Source organism: Diabrotica undecimpunctata, chromosome 3 (assembly GCF_040954645.1).
Source record: "Diabrotica undecimpunctata isolate CICGRU chromosome 3, icDiaUnde3, whole genome shotgun sequence".
NCBI classification, from domain to species: Eukaryota; Metazoa; Arthropoda; class Insecta; order Coleoptera; family Chrysomelidae; genus Diabrotica; species Diabrotica undecimpunctata.
In genome coordinates this window covers 55,622,594-55,636,618 of record NC_092805.1, presented here as the reverse complement: position 1 = coordinate 55,636,618, position 14,025 = coordinate 55,622,594, and the positions used below count along the sequence as shown (strand labels likewise).

Sequence of the window (14,025 nt, the reverse complement as noted above, 5' to 3'; positions counted from 1 at the left end):
CCAACTTTTTTATTAATTTTTACGCATGTGTATACGAAACTCATTATTTTATGATAGTGAAATGCCTTTGTATTATCATCATAAACACAAAATAATATTAACACAAATTTTTTACTCATTAGTTTTTTGACAGCAGTTTTTTGCATTTTTCTCAAAACTTACTTGAGTGGAGATGGCCGGTTTTGAAATTAGACGATTCAATTATATTATTCTAAATTATACCTGTTATTAACCACTAATTGGTGTACAATATTTTTCGGCAATTTGTTTTTTGCTAATATAAATAAATATAATGGTTTACCATCACGTGAGCGTGCAACATATAATTGACCATGTGATAAACATGGATTCTGTAAATCCAAGCCGCAATCGAACATTGTCTGGCCTTGAGATTTGTTAATGGTCATCGCGAATGCTAATCGAACAGGGAATTGAAGCCTTTTAAATGATTTTGTGTTATATGAGGGTATTATTGGGATACGTGGCAATAGGACGATTTCTCCTTCAAATCGTCCAGTCAAAATGGTTGCTTCAATAATATTTCCGGTGATACTTTTAATGACCAAACGTGTGCCGTTGCATATTCTGGGTGGTTTCAAATTGCGTTGATGTTACTGATGTTGTTATCAACAGGTCGTCGAAGACACTTTGTCTCAGGACGATATAACATATGTAGAGCCATACGTAGCCATGTTACCAATTCCAACGGTAACTTGAACATCCTAATTTGTAATAATATATAACGTAACATACTATAAATTAACAACATTTAACGGGTTTCTCCCCATATATTTTAGTGGCTCATAGCATGTATACTTCGTTACACTGATGATGGAATTTACATTCCGAAAACGTTCTGTAATGTAATTGTGATATAGCCCGTTTGGGTATTTTATTATATATCTTTTATAATGGATTTGAAATAAAAAAATTTGTGATACAAGGTATACAGCCAGCTACAGGAACTTAGTTTCCTAGTGGATTATAATGTAACTATTTGTATCAGAAATAAATCCGTTGCTTCTACTATTTTGTCACCTATTAGATCTTCCTACAACTTCAAATAAATCTTTTAAAACCAAAATCAGCCATATATATATTCAGTCGTTCTCGATTTATCATAAAAAAGTTAAAAAAAAAACAGGAAATGACGTTTGTTAAACGTCATTTTATGATATTTTTAACTACATGGATCAAATGAACTAAAACTGTAGAGGTGAAGTCGTATAAAACATTTTGAATTTACAATTTAAAAAAATCAGGGTCACCCATCGAGATAAAAAATATCCTTAAGTTGTACCAACAAATACACTTTTACAAAATTTTATTGCAATCGGTTCAGTGGCTTTTGTGTTGCCGAGAGGGGGCATTTGGGCCTGTAGGACCCATCGCCGGCTCTGCGGACTTCTTCCTGTCCTCGAAATTAGACCGGATGTTGACCATCTTTGCTTGTCACTGATGAAATGGTTTAATACTGCTACTGGTATAAAATTACGGTTACCGTGACAAGTATCTGTTATAGGTAACAGTTCCAAGGAGCAGTTACAAAATAACAGATCAAAAATAGAAAACAGAACAGGTAAAATAGTCTAAGTATTCCTTGACTTACGGAAGAAACAACTTAGAATGAAAAGTAAAATACACAAGATAAAAGAATAGAAAAGTGCAGAAATATTCCTAAGTGTTTCTTGACTTACGGAAGAAACAACTTAGAGTGAAAACAAACAAGAGAATCAAATATGGAAAAATAAGAATACAAATATTTATAAGTGTTTCTTGACTTACAGAAGAAACGACTTACAAATACGAAAAATCAAATACAGAAGAGATGTGGAAATATTGCTAAGTGTTTCTTGACTTACGGAAGAAACAACTTAGCATAAAATAGAAAATGAAAGAGACAAATGTATTAAGTATTTTCTTAACCTAAGGAAGAAAATATCTTAGATAAAATATCGGAAATAATAATGCAACAATGATTATGAAAATATTTCTAAGTGTTCTTTTGACTTACCGGAAAAGAACGGCTTACACGCACAATTAAAATAACAAGTCAAATATTCAGAGAAATATTTCTAAGAGTTCTTTGACTTACCGGAAAGAACTACTTAGACAAAGTACAAATCAAAATATAAAATAGAAAAAGCAAGATAAATAAATCCAGCTTTAAGCTGGATTTATAGTTTGACGGACTGTAGACGTAAACGCACTGCAGGCGTAACAAACGGACTGTAAATATTATTTCAATTTATAAATCGACGGAGTGGAATTTTTTCGCATGAGTAGAAACAGTGGCTAGAGTTGGTGACCATGATACTATAATATTCTTTTATTATTTATTATTATTATTTTATAAATTCTTAACGTTCATTGTAACAAATAATCAACAAAATCAAAATTCGATTATGTTGATAAATAACTTTACAAAATGGTGGGCGGGCCAGACAGTTCACTTTGGTTGACAGCACAAAATTCTTCCTTTTGATTGGCCAGACGCAAGTAACGCACTGTAAAGCTGGATTTATAGTTTGACGGACTGTAAACGTAGACGCACTGGAAAAAGATCAACATAGAATTTTGTGAACTCTTATTTATAAATGAACGCAAACGCATGACGGAACGTAAGTGAAACGCACTGCAACGGAAGAGTTCGCCAACTTTCATCTTTTACAGTGCGTTACTTGCGTCTGGCCAATCAAAAGGAAGAATTTTGTGCTGTCAATCAAAGTGAACTGTCTGGCACGCCCACCATTTTGTAAAGTTGTTTATCAATATAATCGAATTTTGATTTTGTTGATTATTTGTTACAATGAACGTTAAAAATTGATAAAATAATAATAATAAATAATAAAATGATGTTATAGTATCATGGGCACCAACTCTAGCCACTGTTTCTACTCATGCGAAAAAATTCCACTCGGTCGATTTATAAATTGAAATAATCTTTACAGTCCGTTTGTTACGTCTGCAGTGCGTCTACGTCTACAGTCCGTCAAACTATAAATCCAGCTTAAAAGATGAAAGTTGGTCAACTCTTCCGTTGCAGTGCGTTTCACTTACGTTCCGTCATGCGTTTACGTTTATTTATAAATAAGAGTACATAAAATTCTATGTTGATCTTTTTCCAGTGCGTCTACGTTTACAGTGCGTCAAACTATAAATCCAGCTTAAGTGTTCTTAACTTACGGAAGAACAACTTAGACACAAAATACAAGAAAAATAAACAATCAAAATAATCAAATAAAATATCGAACAATCAGTACATGAACAAATATAGATCAATGTAATATTCTAACCTGAGAAGGTCTGAATATACAATAATGCTAAAATAAAATGGTATATAGGAAATCAGAAATAAAACAATAACTTACTAGGAACAATAATAGCACCGACTAGGTCTACAGTTGAAGAGGCAAGCTCGACTGACCGATGAGAAAAAATCTACCTGCTTTTATGTAAAACAAATCCTTTGTTTTACGTAGCAAAAGTGGATTTTCCCTGCATCGAGTCAATTAGAAATTTGGATTTGGCCAAACTTGGAATTCCCAAGTATTTTGAACAATATCCAAATTCCTTGATGCGTCCGGCACGGCTGTCAGCTCCCGACTGACACGTCTCCGGAGAACATTTGAATATTAGCTTGGACAAACACCGTGACACGAGATTTTTATATATAAAGATTTTTTTAATGTATTTTCATTATGGAAGATAATAATATTATTTTAAAGACTGGAATTGATAATTTTTTATTACAATAGCGCATCCGCCTATGCATTTCTAGATTGGTATGTTTGAATGAATGGAATCGAAATTATGTCTATGGTCTATAATGGAAACACAGATACAGAGATATATCGAATTATATTCTGACTGACAGTAGTAACACAGTATAGATATCAACATACTGTGGTAGTAACCAGTTGGACAGTTTAACCTATACACAGATCCTGGCCGGATAGTCCTGGTAGCTAAGGCCAAGCAAATGAAAAGAAGAAGACAGCTTAACCTCAAATCCTGAAATTAATGTGAAAAATATTTTTTTAGATATTTGATAATTAATTTGAATTATTAATTTTTTTAATGGCTTTGTGGCCTAAAAAAGGTTAGAGATTTATCTGATTATAGTTATCTTGTATTTATTAAATTTGTTTTAGCATTCCTGGAGGCAATAAATCCTTTAATTCAGAGTAGAAGATTTAGGGGGAAAATAAATGTCCAGAAACCAAAACCTCCCCATTTCGAAAAGGCTAAATTCTTAGCTTTAACCAAACCATGGTTTATTAGTCCGTATAAAGATAAAACCTCTGCCGAACTCTGTAAATTTAATGTTAAGGTTAATAAAGATGAAGAAGAGTTCAATCCATTACAGAAGATTTATGCAAAAGAAATATATGATAGACTTACCTCCTCTAAATTAATTGTTTTCTTTCATTATAATTCTATGAAAGCTGACGAAGAATTCAAATATTATGCCATGTATAAGAAACAGGGAATGGAATTAAAGAAGTATGGAAAAAAGTTGATTAAGGCTACTGTAAAAGGAACACCTTATGAGGCTATTTTAGATTTCTATGTTACTCAACACAACATTATGTTATTCTGTCCAGAAGCTGAGATTAGCAAAGTTTTGAAAATAAACAGGAAATGCCCTCAACTTGTTTTGTTGGGTAAGTGGAAGTATCCATCTTATTAAATTATTTGAAATATTCTTAAAAGGTGTTGTATTACGAAAATTGTGGAAGATAATATGAAAATAATATTAAAGTTTAGTTTTAAAATGAACAAAGTGTTACTGGTGTAGTGTACCCATAATATTTTAGTTTAAACAGGGTTTAAACAAATTTCCGGTTATCAGAAAATAGTAAAAACTGGCAAAAATTTATGATTTAATTAACATTTTTAAAAAATGAGGTAAAAATAAGGGGACCCCTGATTCAATTGAAAGTGAACACAGCACTAAGCTGTACCCTTTCATTAAGGTAACTACCCAACCATGAAAGGATCCAATCAGGAAAACCATATCTATAAAGAGTGTATTTAAAGCAGATTTGCTATTTTATATTGCTTCAGCATATTCATCATTCCACTAAGGAACAGGTTTGAATTTTGTGATATGCTTTGTTTTCCCTATTGTCATTATTTTATATTTATTTTCATTTTTTATATTATTTCATTTTATTTATATTATCTTTATTTTTTTCAGTGCATGTTATATCTCAACTTGAGTAATCTCTAGAATAACCTCAGATCTGTGGTTTTGTATCTTCTGTCTATCATTTTGATTGATGTTATTTTTAATTTGGTTTGTATATAATATAAAGTAGAACTCTTTGACTATTTCTAGTATATTCTGTCTGTCTGTTGTTACATCACCCTTTTTATCCTTAAGTTGGAAAATTTCTTTTCTACTTATCGCCATTTTTCATCTCATTACCTTCATACTCCTGTTTTGCTCTAAAGTCTGTACAATTGTTTTTCGTTCAAATTTTCTAATATCTCTTTGACAGCTTTCGATATGTCTTTATTGAGTGCTCTTATGTGTTGTGGGTCAATGTCTCTATCACTTTGTAACTGTCTTCTTTCTGTTATTTTGAGTTGTGTTTCTAAAGTGATCTTTTCATCTTGTTTAGTCTTTGGGAAAAACATGTTTGTGTCAGTTTAAGTATGTCACCTATTTTGTTTGTTTAACTCATCTACACCTACTTACATCTACATCCTACATCTACTTGTTTGTTTGGTGTTATGCTATGCTGTTCCATCTTGTGGGCGTGTCCAGTGATTTCTTTTTTACTATATGGTTTCTATTTAAATGAGTTCATATCTCAATGGTAGCTCTCACAATTGTAGTTTTTTGTATAAAAAGCTATTCATTTGATAAAGATTTATCTAGCAGAAATGACAAAAGCATTTCATCCCTTTCATTCTTACCTGGACTTCTGAAATTTCCCAGAGAGATTTCAGATGCATCTATACTCATGTTCCCATTTTTGCGTTGAGGTCACCACCTATGAGAGTGTAGTGAGCACTGTTCTCTCTTATGGATCTGAACACATCTTTGTAAACTTGTTCTACCTCTTGTCACGATGGGTTGTTGTTGGTGAATAGACTTATTTGAACTTAACGGTACATTTTTTGTTCAACTGTATATTTATATATATAATATACATATATTACTTTCTCAGATAGTGCTTTTACTAGCACCACATTCTTAGAGAGTTTCTTGTGTATTATGATGCCTATTTCTCCTACAGAGATGTGTTCATTTGGCATATAACAAAATAAGTCACCAAAGTTTAGTGTTTCGAAAGACTCTCCTCGTCTTCTTACTACACTGAGTCTGACTACATCCCATTTAATGTTCTCTAGCTCGTTTTCCAATTCCAGCAATCTGTCTTCTGGTATCAAGAATCTAGCATTAGATGTTGCAACTTTCATCATAAATTGCTTTCTGGTTTTCTCAGGTTGTCAGAATTTTGTCCCCCATCTGTGGGACAGACTGATAGATCAGTGTGAGATTCTGGGTTTTGAACCTTACTCACCTGGGGTAATCTAGTTTTATTTTCTGACATTTTATGGAAAGTGGCAATTTATAACGCCGCGCTTGCCATGCGTGTTGGCGAGTTTAAGAAAGAAGAATGTAGAAACATGAATGTTCATCAAGTAACTGCTAACATATATTGTTACGGTTTGTCAAAAGGCTACGTTGTCGCACAATGAAAGAAATACTTACAATGAAAAAGGCATCGTCTCAAATGAATTCTTGTTTAAAAATAAATTATATTTTAAAAAATAGATATCTTTTTTTATATTCCGAAAACATTTTTTTAACTTTTTGTTTATTTCAGCTGCAATTTTGGAAAACAGACTAATCAGCAAAGATGATCTTCTAAAATACAGTAAGATTCCAAATATAGAAACAGCTCAAGCAGAACTTGTTCAAACTATGAATAGAATGGGAAGTCAACTAGTCAGTGATTTAAACGCACATCAAACCACCTTAGTTTTTAATTTAGAAGAGAGAATCAAACAGTTAGGGGTAGATGATAAATAATTTTATACTTTTGTTAAGATATTTATTGTTTTTAATTATAATTAAAAACAGTTAGTTACATAATATGTTAAGTGTATAGATATTTCATTTTATGTTTACTATTTACGTTTTTTCTTTCCCTTCCTTGTTTTACTTTTGTTTCTTTTCTTTTTTGCTCCCTTATCTTTTTTTCTTTCTCTCGTAAGTTGAATTTGTTCTACTTCATAAAGGAAGTAAAATGCAAAGTTCGGGACAGAAACAAATCTGATTAGTGGTAGATTTCGCAGATATATTTTGCAGAAAAATTCCATGTTTTTCTTTGTTTCCTGTTGAGAGAATATCTTGGCACTTTTTGGGGGAAACTGAAAAGGAAATAAATATCTGATGTGTGATTATGAACTACAAGCATTATGGTTGTTAGAGTTACTCTTTATGACGGTTGTAACTAAGTTATGCACATTATAATAAGTGAATGGATAGAGATATGTTTAGTGTCTTAAATTTCACAATATTAACACGTTAACTGGCAAATAGTGTAGTATAAATTCTTCTTCCGAGGCCAATTTCCGTGTTTATTTTAATTAGTAATAGAATATCATAATTAACTCAATTTTTTAAATAAATGTTTGTAACATTTTATGAAAAACGCCATTTTGAAATTGAGAACCAACATTTGTTTGGGAAATACTTCTGCGTATGCTTCATTTTAGTAACAATGAAGACGCGATTGCTAACGATCGTTTGGCAAAATTGAATCCTTTGCTGCAGCTTTTGACAAATAAGTTTAAGGATGTTTATGTCCCAGAACGCAAAATTTGTATTGATGAAACATTAGTTCCGATTAGGGGACGCTTGAGCTTCAAATAGTATATAACAATAAAAGATTCAAATTTGGGGTAAAGTTATATAAACTTTGTTGTAAAGGAGGCTATACCTATGATCTTAAAGTTTATTGTGGAAAAGATAAAGATCCAAGTGTAAGTGGTTTAACAAAAATTGTAATACAACTAATGGAATCACTGTTAGATCAAGGCAAAATTCTCTTTACCGACAATTTTTATATAAGTGGACACCCTAAGAAAAAATCGCAAATTGAATCCCACTGAGATAACAGTTAAAACACTCAAAAAATGAGAGATTATTCTAAGAGAACATAATGGAGTGGTTGTTCTAAAGTGGCAAGACAAACGAGATGTGCTTTGTCTGGAGTACAAACCACACAGCAAGTACAAGAGAATTACGAGGTGAGGAAATTGAAAAACCCACTGTTATTTGCGATTATAATGATAGCAAAGCATTAATTGATCTCCTTGATCAACTAAAAACTTATTCGCCACCGTTAAGAAAAGGGATAAAATGATATAGGAAACTTGCGTTCGAATTGTCATTGGGCACATCTGTGATAAATGCATATACTTTACATAAGAATATAACCAAAGATAAATTATCTATCATCTCATTTAAAGAGCAAATAGTTGAGAGCATATTGAATACTATCAAACAACCAACCGTCAATAATGATGAACAACACATTCTTGAGGAGGTACAATCCAAAGACCGTCGTAAATGTGTTACATGCTACGAAAAAATAAGTAACGGAGAAGGTCGAAAAAAGGCGCAGTTGCCGACACCAAAGTCCAGGTATTCTTGTAAAAAATGCGTAAAGTTTTATTGTTTAAAATGTTTCTTTGAAGTTCATAAATGTCATAAATAATGTAGATAGTTTTAAACTTATTTTGTTAATAAGAATGTATTTTCACGAATAATAAAGATATGTACATTAAAATTTCCAGTTTTCTCATAATTGATAACAAAACAATAAAAAATTATGGGCTCATAACTGCTTTGGGACCCTCAGGTCCAACCTTGTAGTGTTCGATACAACGTAATGTAATACGTGAACCGTAAGTAGGTTCACAGAGCAAAAAGTGGAAGCAAGTCCTGAAGCCCATATGTTGTGTCGCGGAGCTTGGGCGGCTCTTTCGGTTGTGAACCGTATGTTGGTTCACATGGTGTGTAACGTGTTAAGGATACCTTTGACTAGAACACTTTTTAGCTATTAGCGGAAAATTTAGATTGTCTAAAGGTGAGAATTTCATATGTAATAAATATCTGTATAATATGTTCTTAAGGCATAGACGGCCTTATACACTGTTCATTTGAAAAGGGCCGACATCCAATATTTTAGAAATGCGACAAATTAGAAAGAAATACCGAGAGAGATAGATTTTTATTTAGATAACTGCAACTGAAAAATGCTTTTATTTATATAACTTCAAAAATTTGATGACTTCATTCATTTGTTTTTTTGTCTGTCAAAATTAAATAGACAATCAAATTATATATATATATATATATATATATATATATATATATATATATATATATATATATATTTTTCGTGGAATTTATGACTTTGGCGAGAACCAATTAGCCAGACTATGTTAGATTGAATCATTAATTTGTGTAAAATGTTTCATAGTATCAAACCTGAGCATGATGTATTCATTTGTTTTGTTAGTAATATATAAAATGTGTAAGGTGTTTAATTTTTTTTTCCTTCCCGCGCTAGGGCGTCAACCCGGTTCATCCCCTCGGAGGTTTCAGCCCTCTTTGTGTGCTTTACCTTTAGTTTCTTTCGCAGAATTGCTTACAAAATTGGTTAGTAATTTTACAGTTTTAGTTTACAGTTTATGATGTGTTGATGAAGTACATAAAGGATATCATTATTTCCTGAAAAAATAATACAATTTAGGTCTATTGGAAGGTTTATCTTGTAGTGAATTAAGTTTTTATATAGTTTATTAATGTTTACATTATTTATTGGACATTCAAGTAAAACATGTACTAATGTACCCAAATCAAATTATATAAACGGCAATATGTGTCACTATATATTGCCCTAAAATTAGTAGTTTTTGATACAAGGTGTTAAAAAGAGGTTCCGAAACTGTTTCCTTGTGGCATATTTAACGTTCAAGTTAAATATTGTATTTATATGAGATTGTAGTACACAATAGAACCACAATTGATTTTGTAATAAAATTTACATTTTACGATTGTTTTTTACGTTTCGATTTCCACTCCGGAAATTGTTATCAAAAAGATTATTTTATAATATAAGGAATTGTTACGTTCCAAATTTAAAGTAGAAAGTCCCACCTCTATTTTATCAAAATTTAAATGAAGAAAAGACGTGTAAGAGCGGTTGCCTATAATATAATTATTATAAGCAAGGTGGCGAAAATAAAATTAGTAATTTTCAAATAGGGGTAATGTCTGGCAAATTGTGCTGAAGTTAAGGGAAAACGTCCTCTTTTTTGTGAAGAAGCTAATTTAGATCGTTCTTTCTAGAGTCATCTTGGAAGAATTGGGATCATAAAATTGAAATGTTTGAATCTCGGTATTATTAAGTGACCTCCGTGTGTCAAGTGTTCGGAAAGACGACGGAAAGGAAGTGATTCTAGGGGATTCTAGGTTTGACGGTGTTACTGAAAGGTTGAGCTAGATTAAAAACGGCATTTTGTTTTTTTGCTGCTGTTTCATGTGGGATCTGGACTAGTCCGAACCGTGTGGATATTCAAGGGGATTTGCTGCCTTCGTGGAAGGGTTTTTTTGGATTATATCCACAATTTCGCTAAAAAAAGCGGATCTACAGTACACGTGAATACCGGGAGTCGCATTTAGATCAAGAAATTAGCCTTAATCACGAGTCCAAATAGCCGACTACGTTTCGGTCCAATTTGGGATATTTCAAACCCCTAATCTGGCTAAGAAGGGTGAGTGTTAGAACATTTCGTTTTCAATTAATTAAAAAGTTGTAGTTATTTTTTTATCCCATCTCTAAAAAGCTATTCACATTTTTATCAGTTTTCATTCATTCAAGTTCGGAGACAAGTTTTTTTGTATTGCTCCATTATCGCCAAAAGGCAGATAAACAAAGTGTTAAAATCAATATATTTATTTCCAAATAATTATTTTAGACACAGATGGTAATTAATGTTTTCTTGCTTCAGGGTTTGTTTTTTTCTGCTTCTTCTTCTTCGTATTTTTTCGTCTGGCTGTAATTTTCAACTTTTCGACATTGTCACACAAGTCTATGTACATCGGCAATCGTATGGGATTTGGGATTGAAGACACGCTGAACTGTAACTGGAATTCCACGCGGTGAAGTATATGAAAATTCGAGGTATGGATCGATATCGATAATTAATTTTCAACGGAAGATTTAAGCGCCGTCTAATTTGTTTACGGAATACAATAGTTTTTTTTAAAGATTATTTGCTGTTAGTTTTTATTTTCATATTTACAAATACTTTACAGTTTTTTTTTTAAAGATTATTTACGGTTTATTTTATTAATTAAATATTTACACATACCTATTTTAATTTTGTAAATTGCGTCTAAGGGGGGGTTATATATTTGAGATTTATTTTTTTTATATTATTTTCTGCGCACGCACTTGAGCTCACGTGGTGTCCTATTTGCGTTAATTATTTTTTTTTTGGTTGGTATTGAACCGCACACCCCTTAGCGTCCGGTACTTTTGATACGTCTTACCTTTTATTTTGTTCTGTTAAATAGAAATAACTTATGAATTTTTGTTAGGCAAGTAGAAGCCGCATTTTTATATTATTTTTTTATTAAGCCTATGGTTAAAGTCAAATAATATTGTAATATGTATTTATTTTCAATTATCTTGGGAATCTATTTATTAAAATTGACTAAATTCTAATCTGAAAATTTCATTTATTTTTTTTATTTATTCAGGTTGTATACTGTTACTTAGTATGTATTTTAGTAGTAAACCTATTGGTAAGTTGGTGGTTTATTAAATAGTAACGTAGGGAAGGAACTTTTTTTATATAGATTCGGTTTTGTACGCCCCAGAATAGTTATAACCTGTTTGTTACAATCAGTTTAGATATAAAATTTTCAAAAATAACAAGATATTTTCTTCTTAGCTATAAAGGCATTTTGCAACATTCTACGTGACTATTTAAAACTGGTGTACTTTTAAATGCTCCAAGGGACAATCTTAGGTATTTATTCACTAAATTGTCTTCCTTTTTTAAGTTACTGGAGGCTGCTTGAGAATTAAGAAAGTATCCTTAATACACAGCTGATCTAATAAATTGTCACCTCGGGTAGTTAAATAAGGGTCTATACACCTTCTGATATCCCCGGATGCTCTGTAGAGGACTTCGGAATAAACGTCGAGAGCTCCTCTACTTAAGTTCATTTGCTGGGTCTTCTTCTTCTCGTGCCACTCCTAGCGGAGATTGGAAATCATCATGGCCACTGCGACTTTGTTAGCAGCGCGCCTAAAAAGTTCAATCGAACTACACCCGAACCATTCACGTAGATTACGAAGCCACGATATTTTTCTTCTTCCCACACTTCTTTTGCCCTTAATTTTGCCTTGCATGATATTTCTTAAAAGTTCGTACTTTTCACCTCTCACAATGTGCCCCAAGTATTCCATCTTTCTAGTTTTTATCTCATTTAGAATTTCGCATCTTTTGTCTAAAGTTTGGAGTACTTGCGTGTTAGTGACGCGGTCCAACCATGATATTCTGAGAATGCGCCTATAGCACCACATCTCGAAAGCTTCGATGTTTTTTGTGGTCAACTGTTTTAGTGTCCAAGCCTCTACTCCATACAACAGGGTAGAAAAGACATAACACCGCAGCATTCGTATTCGTAACTTTATATTGATATCACGATTGCAAAAGAGTTTGCGCATTCTATTAAAGACTGATCTAGCGATTTCTATTCTACATTTGCTGGGTATGGACTTGTAAATATTTATTTTCTTCGGTGTCTTGCCTTGATAAAGGCAAGGTATTTCTTACATGACAAATTCTTCGTCGAAAATGAAACATCAGGTTGTAATCTTCCGATGACTTGTCTTAAGAAAGACAAGATATTTTCTTACATGTCACAGGGTTGTCAAAATAATAACACCAAATTGTAGTTGAATAATAACTCTCAGCCACAGAGTATGGAAAATAGAACAGGAGCAGAGCCCCAAGAGCACTAAGCTCTCGGAGAGCCCGTGAGGGACTGCCGCTTGGCTGACCTGAAAATCGCCAATATTTATATGCGCTTTTCGAGCGATAAATAGGGATTTGCAGGTCAAGAGCCAATGGGAAAATTCGAGGCGGGGCGATGCGGATCGAAGAGCGTACTATTCCACAGACTATGGCACTCGATGACAAAATGACCTATATAATAACAGCTTTTAATCAGTATTTAATCCTTTCTCGGCTTTTTTAATACCCTTTAAATGTGTTCTTTCCAGACTAATTTTCTATCATTTGTTACTTCTAGAAATGTTACGTGAGAAGTAACGGGAAAACTGTGTAAAAGAGAGACGAGTGTAGTTCAATGGTGGCGTGTACATTTTTAAAATAAGGGAAATCATTGTGAGGACTAATTCGAAAGGAACCTTTTACATTAGACTTCTTTAAACGTACTGATATTGCAATAATGATCTTATGTACCTTTTGATATTTTTAAAATAAAATTTATATTCAAATATAAACACCAACTGCTTTACAGAAAATAATAATAATAATAGTCCCAGCAACCTAATGTATACCTTAATTTTGAGAAACAAATTTGCCTTAACAATAATAAAGTTATTAGGTAAGTACTTCCAATAATATAACCTCGTAGGAGAAGGAAATGACAAAACAACAACAGCAACAAAAAACAAATTCACTAGAACTAAGTATATTAGTTATTATTAAAAATAAATCTTTTTATGCAATTCACTTTACCATTCAATTCCATTATTATTATTATTTTTCATAGCTAATGTTAAAGTGTTGCTATAACAACTGTTTTGGGTAGATAAAGTATAACTTTAACCGCAAGGGTAGATAAAGTGACACTTTAACAGCAAGAGTAGATAAAATGTTTTAACTTTTTTTTATTCAATAAAATTTACAAATTCAAACACATTAAGGATTAAAAACAACTGAAATTTT

At 32.1% G+C, this 14,025-nt stretch overlaps 1 protein-coding gene across 1 annotated transcript; it reads left to right on the top strand.

Annotated features, from left to right (window-relative positions):
* Window positions 1-3,942: 3,942 nt before the first annotated feature.
* Window positions 3,943-7,152, top strand: mRpL10 (mitochondrial ribosomal protein L10). Its single transcript, XM_072525945.1, has 3 exons — window positions 3,943-4,102; window positions 4,155-4,667; window positions 6,846-7,152. Exons 1-3 carry the CDS (start codon window positions 4,081-4,083, stop codon window positions 7,049-7,051), a joined length of 741 nt encoding a protein of 246 aa, XP_072382046.1. The 5' UTR covers window positions 3,943-4,080; the 3' UTR covers window positions 7,052-7,152.
* Window positions 7,153-14,025: the final 6,873 nt, after the last annotated feature.